Raw genomic sequence first — 12,465 nt, 5'->3', positions numbered from 1 at the left:
GTACAAGAATGTAGATGGAATAAGGCAACACAAAATACAGTGTGAAATCATTAACAAAACCAGTCTGCTTCACTGAAGTCCATTTTGATGAGTGAAACAATATTTACCCTTAGAATACCCTTGACCATCCTAAACACAGTAGCTCAAACCAGATTTTGAAAATGAAGACAGTACTTTGTATAAAAATATGGGAAGCAGCATGACTTGCTAAATAGTCTACTATATGAAATACCTACAACTAATTACACTAGGACAAATGAAAAGAAGTTAAACCTAAAAGAATGAGTGTTAGCACCCCACAATAAGTTTGTTACATTGTTTTCTTCCAAGGAGTATGTGATCCAGGAAAGCAAAAGTGGTTTTTATACCTTTCTCATCTCATTGTGATTTTGTCCTTCAAAATCATTCCCTTAACAGCCTTTTCCAGCTATTTTATACTTCAAGATCACAGCTAGTAATTGCTCAATAGCTTAATTTACAATATGCCAGGTTGCTCACAAGTTCCACAAGGATAAACAGCTATGCTTCAAGTTAATCCTGTTCTTTTTGTAAACCCATTCTAATGTAAGTTCAAAAAAAAAAAAAAAAAAGTACTGTCAATTCAGATCCAGTTTGTGTTTTTTCTTTGGGGGTTTATCCAAAGCTCCTTGTAATATTGAAAGTGACAAATATAAGTCATCTTAATTATAACTGCCATCTTAATTATAACATGTACTACAATCACAATCCTACAGTCAGAACCATACAAATTTCAGAAGAAAGCTTTTGCTGTAAACAGCTGACTAAATAAACCAAGATGTTGTGCAGAAAGGGTACTAGTCTTCCGGGAAAGTATGTTTTTTGCTTGTTTAATTCTTGTACTGGTTGAGCAATCACTGCTCTCTTTTGTTATTCAAAATGTTTTAGGAATTAATGAAAATAAGTGATATTATTTTATTTCCATACCAGATTTATGGTTTGTGTGTTACACTGGGGCTGGCTTGGCTGATATTAAACAGATATGTCTGAAAGAGAAAACATAAATTAGACATGCCGTGAGACATGTGCAATTAATTTCTACTAAAATGTGGATAATGAAACCCACTTTTACAACATTTCTTTTACACTTTTAATGGTGATAATGACTAGTATTTTAGTAAGAGGGTAAAATTCAGTAAGATGTACAAGGAGAGCCATACAACTCAAAGATAATGTTTGCACAGCTTCCAATTCCACTGTGAAAATATACCCCCTCCAAAGTAGATAGGAATAGGCACTTCATCTTTAAAAATGAAGCACTCTTTTTCATTCTTCAGTCATCATCAACAGTTGGCTTGATTGTCACTCCTCTTCTGATTTGACCCCAACCAATTAAACTGTAAAAAGAAAAACAGTTTATATTACTTTTAATAGCAGTTAGAAATATCCAAAATCAACGTACTTCTATTGTGCTTAAGCCTTCAATTCACATATTTTGGATTTTTTTCCCACTTGCCTTCCTCACAAAACATCCTGCAAGATCTAAGGATGAGAGACATAGAACATCTGCACGATTGTTATCTATTAAGAATGCACCTCACAACAGTAAACAAAAAATCTGAAGGTTTTGTAACATAAGTTGCAATAGGTAACTGTAAATATAGCTAAATCTCCTTCTACCTATATGAGAGTGCTGCATTACTTTCAGAGAGAAATAAAAATGTGAGGATTCAGACAAGATGGCAGTAAAATTATAAACAATTCTAACTCTTAATGAAACTACAACCTATAAAGGTAAATCAATTCTCAGTTAAGTTTGGTAATCTTATATTAAGGCCCCTTTTATAGGCTACTGTCATCTCAGAAAAACATACTTAAAAGAATTTAAGATCATGTTCATTTACACAGTCATCAGGCAGACCTTATTAACTCAACTACCTTTAATACATTTTGCATTTTCAGCAAGCAGATGCACAGGAACTATGTGCATTTCAACTTCATTCGCTAACAGTAGGGGCTCTCATGGTGATTCGGTAATCATCAGCAGATTATCGAAAAAAGTAACCAAAATCAATTAACATTGGATTTCCTACTTTTTGGGACCATACTTATAGCTTTTAACTAGTCCACATCTGGAATCTGTGTTCCCTGGAACATACAAGTACATCTTGTTTGCTTTGCCATTTGCTGCTTAACTTCTATGCCTTTATGTATTTATTTTCTATTTTTTCTCCTCTTCTTTTCTTGCTTTCTTACCACCTTCTCAGTACTCCATTCCCTCAGGCAGCAAGTTCCTTCCCACAATACTGTATAGAGACAAGTGTCCTTTTGGCAAACTTTGCTTATGTTTTATGAGTGGGAAGTACGAAAGACAGATGCCTTTGAACAAAACTTGCATTAAAATTTGCATAAGTTGACAGTCGCTGGCTTAAAAAAAAAAAAAAAAGCACTGTTCTGTTTCCAATACATTCGCCTCTTCCTTTCTGCTTTTGCTATCTTAATTTAGGTTCTTTATTTCTTTTCCCTTCTTCTTTCTCCTGTTCAAGAACTTATCTTTTTCTTTTCTTCTGCTCACTCTGTGCAGGGTTTCCTGATTCATCAGCTATCTCCAAGACAAGAAGCACCAAATTCCTGTCTGTGCTTTCCCGTTGAACTGAAACACCCATCCATGGATACTAAAGCCTCAGTTCTTTTTCATACAGTAAGAACTTCTCGGGTGAATGCTCCTGTTTCCTTATACTTTCCCCTCATACTGCAAGAATTGTGCAGGGTCAAGGAATATAAATACCCTTATGTTCTTATGGAATAAATACATAAGAGTTACAGTACGCATAATCATCTAAAGAGCAGTACAGCACTAAGCTTAAAATTAATCATCAATCGAATCCGCTTATCACTTTTAGCCTCCATGCATTTTTTGTGTTTATATCATAACAGCCAGATATTCTACCAATTTGCTGCCCACTTACCGCCAGTGCTTCTCAACTCTTCGACTCAGGGCAATTTTTTCTCCTACTTCTGTGCACACTGGGTTGGTTAGCACAATCTTGCCCAAATCAGCCTTTACTGCACTGACTCTCCCTCCAGTAGATAAGGATCCTATGTTTACCATTAAAACTTCATTCTTTGATAGTTTTTGCACCTGAAATAAGACATACAGAAGTCTGAAACATAAGCCTTAGTATTTAAAATAACCTGCTCACACTAAGCCAAGATCATTTAGCAACACAATTCCTCAAATGAAGAGAAATACCACCGACAGTACTGAACATTATTACCTAATGGCCACAAAAATGATACAGCTGAGAAATGTAAAAACCATAGATATCCCACATAAAAACCATACAAAAGCATCAGTGGATAAAAAGTTTATATTTTTAACTCTTGTGAAGGCCAATACACGTAGTACTGCAGGTTCTTGTTGTACCTAAATCCCAAGAAGGTATATCCTATTTACTGTAATACATACCTAGAACTGCACATACTCTATCAAAAGCAAAATCGTCATCTTACATATTGCTACAAACCGTTTTACCGTTCTTTTAAATTATCTGGATATTTTCATTTTCCTTATGCCTACATACATCAAAATGATTTCTCAAAAAATAATTCCACAGAGGATCTGAGGACTGAAGTATTTCATTTATTGTTGCATGAAGCAGGCTGTGGATGTTAACGCTAAGAAGGAACAGTATGATCTTCTGGTTTTGTTAGTATAAAATGGACCATGGAACACAAAGCCATACTGTGTATCAAGTTCAGTTTCTATTCAGCTATAGTCTTTCAGAAATATTTAACTTTAAGAAGTTCTTCAAAGAGAGAATCTACAAAACGCAGGCAAGTAGGAAGTAAATCAGTGTGTGCATATTGCACCAATGAATATGCTGATAGCAAAGGAAAACTACCAATGTGTTTAAAAGAATATGTAACTTGAAGATATATTTGTATTTCATAGTATTTTAAGCTACTCTGATATGAATTCCTATTCCTCTGAAGAGCTTTATTCTGTAAAATTTGAGGTAACAGTTTTGCAACAACCGTATACAAACAAGGAAACAAAATACTACATCAAAAATGTAGGTATTAAGGAAACTTAGCACATGTTATTAAAACAGAAATCAGAAAAAAAGTACATGAAATACTTTTTTATTTTTTTATTTTTAAAAAGGGTACAGACCTTTGCAGCTTTCTTGTCCCCTTCAGTACGCACACCTAATAGTCGTCTCAGCAGGAAATAGGAAATTTCTAACTCTGTAAATATTTCAGGCAGTGCTCCAACTGCACCAAGAACTTGCCCTACCATTCGGTCAGCCCGACACAAAGTTGGATCGATCTTAGTTCCAACTCCTACAACATAACAAGGAAAGTCCCAAGGAGTAATCAAAAGGGAGATGTCACATTTACGTTATTAAAATATTTGAATGAGACCTCAAAACAATAAACTGAGAATGTACTGTGAATTCCCTGTGAACTTGGACAGCCCTTTCAGAATGCCAGCAAGACTGATCTGTCTAAACACATGAAGAGATATTCTACCATTATAGCTGATAAAATTAACAGTTTAAATTGATTGAAGTTGGCTAGTGACAGGAAAATTATTTCATAAATACTTAGTTTTCACACACATTGTCTCTTTCTACATCTAAGTATTTGAAATTGCTCATATCCCTTTTGGTTTCACTTAGCAATGGATTTCAGTGTAGTAACCAAGTGTTTTCAATAAGCATTGGACAGAAAGATCTTTCTGTAAGAGAATATCCTTACCTATAAGACCTCCTGGAGCAGCGTACTGTAGATCATTGTGTTCTGCAAAGAGTGACACTATTTTGGAAAAGATTGGCTTACACATGAGTTTTCCTTCACTGTCCTTGGACACAATACCAGGCCGGACCTCAATTTCCTGACCAACCTAATTACAAAGGTGAAAAAGTGGTTAACAGGTGGTTTCACAGGAACATGAAGAAACTACTAGTCATAGGTAAGACATACTTCTTCCAAGGCCCACTGTTCATACAAATCCTATGTTTTGGGCTACTGTAGAACTTCTAAGACTTTGGCACTGCTTGATGCAAGCCAGACAATACCTAAAGCTCTGTATCTTACAGCCAATCAAGCAATTGCTTTTCCTTCCAATTAATTTTAAATAACTGCTTTTGCAAAGGATCTTTATCAGCTTTAATTGTGACATATAAATTAAGTGGTTTTTTTTTTTTAATAACATTTCATTTAGAAGTGTTAATGCACCAATAAAAATTGTGTTAATTTAATCTGTGTAACTGATCATTGATAAACCAGAAAAAGAAAACACAAGTTAAATGCTCAAAGACAATTTGCTTTCCGGTCTAATGCAGTAACTTTTGAAGTTCCCACCCAATGACAGTATTCCACAAGAAAAAAATATTTACAGAATATTTGAGTCAGGAAGCGAGACCTGTGGGAACCTACATACACTTCAGAGGTACCTTTAAAGTTTTTCCCCTTCCTCCACAAAATAATTGACAAAGTAAGAGTGGTAGGACAGGGAAAAAGTAATTAGCTCCCTCAGCTTTTGTTAAGCAATGAAAACAGTATCATTAATAATAAAAGAATACAGAAATATTTTTAAATTGTTTATTTTTTTTTAAATCAGTGTTTCTTGTTACATTATTTTAAAACAGGAGAGTAGCAATGATGCACATACACACAGGATAGGTGCCACCTGACTGTATCCTTCTTAAAAAAAAAATGAACTACATAGATTAATTTTGTACTGAAAACGTACAAAAACTACTCGTTATCACTAAAAAACTCCAAAAAGAGAGAAAAGGTTACCTTTAAAACACCCTTTAGAATACTGCCACCAGCTACTCCCCCCTTAAGGTCATCCACTTCACAGCCAGGCTTGTTGACATCAAAAGATCTAATTACTGAAAAGGACAAGAAACAAGTTTATATTTAAGAGCCAGTTTTCAAAGAATTTGTGTTTTTTCAACAACAATTTCAATTACTTCCTTATCCTTATGAAGGTATCCAACTATTTACCAAAACATAATTCAGAGAGAATAATACATGAATATTTAGCTGATTTGTTCTCAAATTCATTTAAGCAGCGTATATATTTGAACAGTATTTTAAAAATCTATTTCTGCATAACACACATTAAGTTAAATATCAATACCTGAAAAAGAAAGCAATGATCAGCTATTTAGAAAACTTCAATATTCACAACGTCAACTTCTTTGTAACCTTGTTTTAATGTACTCCATTCATATGCACTATGAACATGTTCTGTGGGTTTTGGGGGAAGAGGCAAAAATGTGGTTTTATTGTAGTGGCACTGAATTTCAAAATATGCTGTACAAGAACAGAGGCTTTTTAATACAGGAAATTTAACCAGGCTACCCTAACTATAGGATTTTCACGTAAATTACTTTTCAAACGAAACAGCCTGTCTATACTTTGTTAAATCAAGTTTAAATCCACAGCAATTAATGTTTAAGATACTGACAAATTTCTCATCTTTATTGCATTTTACTACTGATGGACACACAGAACATATACAAAAGAACAATTACCTTGGATAGATTTAACTGGCTTAATTTCGCTATCAACAAATTATACAGGTCTCAGAAAAGAGTTTTAAAGAGCGAACTGAATGCTCCTTTTAAGCCCTTGTCTTTTTAGAGCATTCTGCAACATGGTGTTCTGAGTGTAGGTAAAGGTAGGAAACATTTAAATCACAAAAGCCCGAAGATAAGCATTTACATACCAATAAGCCTTGGTTCGGATGTGAAGTCTCGCAAAGGGACTGGGATTTTCTTCACTATATACTCACAGACTACCTCAATGTTGTATTTCAGCTGTGCTGAGATTGGAATTATTGGAGCTCCTTCTGCAACTGTACCTAAAACCAGTTCCACATCAAGCCTTAATATAATATTTATAGAAGCATGACCAAGTGTTCTGTCATTGTTATAAGCACTAATGAAGTTTGAAGCACACTTTACACGTATTTCTCAAGGCAGTATCACAACATACACTCTTCCCTTCAACATCTTAGCTCAAACCAGCCAGACCTACTTTTCCAAGGCAGTCTGAAACCACCTTCGCGTTGCCACTGGATAACTCCACACAGAGGAGTTTTACAGTTGCTCTATGAAAACTGAGAAAGGTAATCTGCTTCTGGGTGAGCAGAAAAAGTCTTAAGAGAATTTCCTCAGAGAGATCAGATACCTAAACATTTGATACATTGGCATTCATTTTAAAGTCAGTTTTCGTGAACCAAAACGTGAAGCACAACTCCAATCACTTATTTTTTTTTTAGATTAACAGACCATGTGTATCAGTGAAGTCCAATTCAGGGCTTTTCTATATGTTTATAAAAAAAAACAAACAAACAAACAAAAACCATCTCTATGTCTCAACACCGAATAACTTCCACCACTGACTGGATTTCTGCTAGTGAAAACTTACCTTGTACAAATGCAAGAATCTGTTCATACTGTTCTTTAGCCTGGCTCTCTTTCACCAAATCAATCTTATTCTGCAGAATCAAAATATGTTTCAGTTTCATGATTTCTATAGCAGCTAGATGTTCTGAGGTCTGGGGTTGAGGGCATGACTCATTGCCAGCTGAAAGAAGAAAAGGGACTGTGATATAGAAGCTAGAGAGAGTGACAAATCTCCTGCACTTAGGACATTTTTCTGTTGTGCCTTTTTTTTTTTTTTTAAGAAAAAAAAAGTCAGCCTTTTTTTTAAAAAAAAAAAAAAAAAAAAAAACGTAAGCTACACGTGAAACACCCACTCTTTCCCAGAACTGCTGGATTCAGCATCCACAGAATATGATAGATGAGTGGTTGCAAAACCAGTCTGCCATTCTACTTGCTCCCAGTGGAAACAGATTTAAAGTTTCCCAAGATACTGACAGCTAACTCACATCTACTTGAATCATGCCACCCTCTAGGTCTCTAGACATCTCAGTACTGACTGTACTGGACCTTTCAAAAAGGTCTTAAAATTCTTTAGAGTTTTCTTATCACTAGCAATAAAACCAGCAACATCCCCAAACTGTATGACAGACAGTAAAGATATTAAGTATGTGAATAGGGCAGTTATCAGTACAGCTGGCCATCCAAGAAGCCAACTTTGACGCCATGTGCCATTATGACAATTAATCTCACTTTAGTTTGGTCTATCACACTTTCTAGACTTAAGATGTCACTCCCTATTTATCAGTTACCTTGGACTATTTAAACTTCAATATCTGAAGTTGGTGTTCTTGTTTGTTGACATGCCCTGTCCAGATAATGTAATTGCCATGTATCCCTGTAGAGCATTCTATTGTTTCACAAACATAAAAATGAGTTTTACTTATTTCTGATCACTTGCAAATCAGAACAATTGTTTTAGTCAAGCTCAATCTCCTGTACCTGCATTTGCCCCATATTCACCTGGATTTACTGCTCATACTGATGGCTGTGTACTCTCCTGTATGACTAAGACTACAAACTTAAAGCAAACTGAAGCTTCAGATAAAAGTAACTGTATCCAATGCATTTCCATAAAATATAAATGTTACAGTAGTATTCACTACAGAGATTTATCTTGGCCAACTGATGGCTACCAGGCTATTGACCATGTATAGCTGTATTTAAAAAAGCTTGCTGGAATGTATTTTCACTGTAACATCACTTAAGCTTCTTAAACACATCTCAAAAGCATTCTCTTGTTTTAACCACTCACCCCACCCCACTAGATTTCAAAACCCATATAAAGCTGCCTTATGGTATTAAAAAAAATAGAGCCCTGCTTTTGGGTAACAATTCTTACCTATCAACAGTAAAGCTGCATCCATTACTGCTGCACCGTTCAACATAGTAGCCATCAAAATATCATGGCCAGGACAATCCACAAAAGAGACATGCCTGTTGTAGATGAAAGGGAGAAAAAAAAAAAACAAGAAAAAAAAGCCAATTATCAACAACTTCTCCGACTTATGTGAATGATTAGGCAGATACACAAGTTAAAATAAATAAATAAAAACAGAACAAGTTTAAGTAAATAAAGAAGCAAACAAAATTTCAAGACAGTTGCTGAGAAGTAATATATTAAAAGTATACACTTAAGAACACAAAGACTATGGAAAGGCTACAGAAAGGCTGAGTTCTAAGATTCAATACCATATACTCACACTAGTTATTGCTTTAATATTTCAAAAAAATACATGTAAATTAGACTAGATTTAAATGCACCAGAACAAAAAAACACAGGAACTGGCACATTGTACACCATCTCTCTGATCTCTTTTAAGATGCCTCTCACTCCAATTTTAGAAAATGATGCATCTTTAATTACATGGTAACAATTGCACTTCAAAGATTTATCCAGAGACAGCACTACAGCTGCTAGCTCCAATCTTATGAATGCGTTGTGCAGCTGATAACAGTCGACACGCTACATTCTTGTGTGAAACTATTCAATGAAGAAACCTTGCAGCATGCCACCAAAAAGCAAGAGACTGATTTTCCGCTTCACCAGCACCATTAAAAATCTACCATAAGCAAATAAACAGCAAGATAAAGAACCTAAAGCTTTAAAGCAATAGCTTAAAAATGGCTGCACAACAATCACACTCTGACAGAAGCTATTGTTAGAACTAGTGCTCTACTGGGAATCTGAGGAAGAGGAAATACATGACTACAGCAGGACGCCTATTTTATACGTAAGCATGAACCAGGAATCCTGTCATACAACTGCCTTTGTGACTACTCTCATTTGAACAATCATTGTACAGACTCACACAACCACAGCTGTGATTACGATGCTTGCGTAATGACTATGCTATGCTTGTGAAGTAAATGAAGGACGCCTGTCCTCCAGTACTAAGAATCAGGCTTTAAGAGATTCATTTTTAGAACTAGGAAAACTTTTAATTTTTTTTTTTTTTTAATCCATTGAGGCAGAAAAAAAACACACATCAGAAATGAATTTTAAAGATGAGTTTGCAAAGTCCACATTAGTTCTTACTCTGGTGGCTTGAAAAATGTACTTATGGTAAGAGTAGAACAAAACATCGTTTCACTTCAGTGTCCTGCAAACAGACAATGACAGAGAACACAGTTTAAGAGATGCCTCAGATCGGGGTGTCCCATCTCAGCATCTACGAGCACGCGGTCTGTTATCATTCAGCTCACAGCTCAATCCTGACTATTTTCATTTCTGTAAAGCAAATGCAAATAAAGGAAATACAATTTGCACCACTCATTTTACAGCAGGTACCTGACTAGTTTGAAATTCCCTTTGGTGCCAGGAATATCTGTAGGGAATTCATCTGGGGTGCTACTTCCACAGGATCGGTAACACTCTGGTCGGGAACAGCTCGGGTCATCCAGCTTGTAAATCTGGAAGCAATTTTTAAAAATTGAGAGGTTTAATTAACCGTTAATCATTTATAAGCTTCCATCCACCCTGAAATATATCAGCAACATATTTGCTCTATCTCTACCAGTAACTCACCTTTGCATTAGCATAGCCCAGCTTGATGGTGATATTCCTTTCCAGTTCATTTTTAAATCTGACAGTATGAACTCCAGATATAGCTTTGACTACTGTCGACTTTCCATGGGCTACGTGGCCAATTGTACCTATGGTTTAAAAACAGATGTTTGTCAATAAGCCATTGTTTAATTTGTGCAGTGTTCTATTATGGTCAACACATAATCACCCCAAACTCTCTGGAGCCAGTACGCCCAGTGGTACCATCACAATAAATATGAGTTTCTTAAACGCACAACACCCTAGAACTGTCTCTTGACACGCAGATCTTTGCCCTGTCGTGATTTGCATTTTCATGAAACTCATTTCAACGTGTAATTTTAAGGTATAATAAACTTTACTTTAGCAACTACTCCCCACGCAATTCAACATGGCATTCTTGAAGTAAAATCACAGGTCTTTTCAAGTTAAAATGGTTTGACTGGTCTCTTCTTGCATCTTGACAAAATCTATAGTAAGAATACCTTTTCTACATTACTGTGCTTCAGTAAGGATTTCTTCATTTTTTTCAACACAGGTACCATATGCTAACACATGAGCACCACAATAAGTTACATTGTTATGCCCCCAGCCCCTCGTTTTTTCAGAATTTTGTTGTTACCTATGTTAATCGTGGCTTGTCTGCTGATGACTTCTGGTGACAGAGGCGTCAGCTTGGTAACATCCTGTATGAAGGAGATTTTACAATTTATTCATCCTGGATCTAAACGTTTAGAGTACTACATGTATTCTCTTAAAATTTATCCAGTAGTTCTATTAAGCAAAATCCAACCGAGCTCATTAAAGCACCTCTAGTGTTACGCATTCCATTTTTTTTTTTAAGTATGCAGAATAGGACAAAAAGCCTACAGTCAGAAGAGGTTGCAGTGTCAAAGAAAGACGGAAGAAAAGTAAGCAAAACAAAAAGCTTCAAAAGGAAGCTCTAAAAATAAAAATACCTCGCGCCTATCCCCAAACTGAATTGGTTGCAACATGTAAAATCATGTTACCTTTCCACGGGCTACACAGCCAACTGTACTTATGTTTTAAAGAGAAAGATCTGGCAATAGATGGTAGTTTTCTTTGAGATTAAGGTTCTATTAGAGAAAGTGTATAAATGCAGGTATATTTGCAGCTTTGTGGAGTAAGTAGGCAGAGGGACGTCATTAACGCCATGGTTCTGATTCTGATTTTTTGAATGACAACTTTGTCCTCCAACACTATTATTTCCACCTCGTGTACTGGAAGAAAAAATCTGTTGTCCTCAGCAGATTGCTGCTGGAAACCACTGACAGCGCCTGGCCAAATACGGCATTTCTGCAGCCAGCATACTGCCTGCATCACCCACTACAGCCTTGTGACACCACCCACCCTACTCTCGAGCACCACACGAGCAAAACGTCCGGGTTCGAGGCAGCTTCTGCCCACCAACTGCCCTGATACCGCTACTCCTTCTTGCCTGCCTCGCCGGGACGAGGCTCGCCGGGACGAGCGCCCTGCAGGTGGCAGCGGAGGCTCCCCGGCACCGCGCGAGGCACGCAGCCCGGCGGGGCTGAGCTACGCGACTCGGGCCGAGCGGAAAACGGGCAGAAAACGGGCGAAAAAAGGGCCGAGCAGGCGCAGCCGCAGCCCAGCAGCGAGGCGGGGAGGCGCGGGAGCCGTTGGGGGACGAGCACCGAACCGCAGCGGCGGCACCAACGGCTGGAAGCGCGACACGAGCGCGGTCACAGGCCGCGGGGAGAGCCCAACGGCCGCAGGGCGCTGAGGGGAACCCACCCAACGGCCACGGCAACGGCCCCGCGCCCCGCCCGCCCCTCACCAGGGTGCCCAGGTCCTGCCGGGAGAGGTGCGGCTGCCCCAGCGTCACCCCCGCCTCGTCCCCCGCCATCTTGGCCGCCAGAGGAAGCCGGGGCTGCCCGCGCCGCCGCCTGTCCCCCGGCCCCGCTCTCGGCCCCGCCCCGCGCCGCCCTCAGCCCGGCCGCACGGCGCTGCCCG

The 12,465-nt window shown here is 37.8% G+C and overlaps 1 protein-coding gene across 1 annotated transcript; it reads right to left on the bottom strand.

Annotated features, from left to right (window-relative positions):
* Positions 1-1,106: 1,106 nt before the first annotated feature.
* On the bottom strand, positions 1,107-12,387 carry EIF2S3 (eukaryotic translation initiation factor 2 subunit gamma). The gene is made up of 12 exons (XM_084297459.1): positions 12,290-12,387; positions 11,093-11,156; positions 10,453-10,580; positions 10,216-10,337; positions 8,767-8,861; positions 7,411-7,569; positions 6,707-6,841; positions 5,770-5,864; positions 4,723-4,867; positions 4,136-4,305; positions 2,928-3,100; positions 1,107-1,355 (listed from the first exon to the last, which is right to left on the bottom strand). Exons 1-12 carry the CDS (start codon positions 12,356-12,358, stop codon positions 1,292-1,294), a joined length of 1,419 nt encoding a protein of 472 aa, XP_084153585.1. The 5' UTR covers positions 12,359-12,387; the 3' UTR covers positions 1,107-1,291.
* Between the last annotated feature and the right edge of the window lie 78 nt (positions 12,388-12,465).

The sequence above is a fragment of the Netta rufina genome (genome assembly GCF_964035555.1).
Source record: "Netta rufina genome assembly, chromosome: 1".
Taxonomy (NCBI): Eukaryota; Metazoa; Chordata; class Aves; order Anseriformes; family Anatidae; genus Netta; species Netta rufina.
The sequence above is the reverse complement of the archived record's forward strand: the minus strand, read 5'-3'. Positions and strand labels throughout refer to the sequence as shown.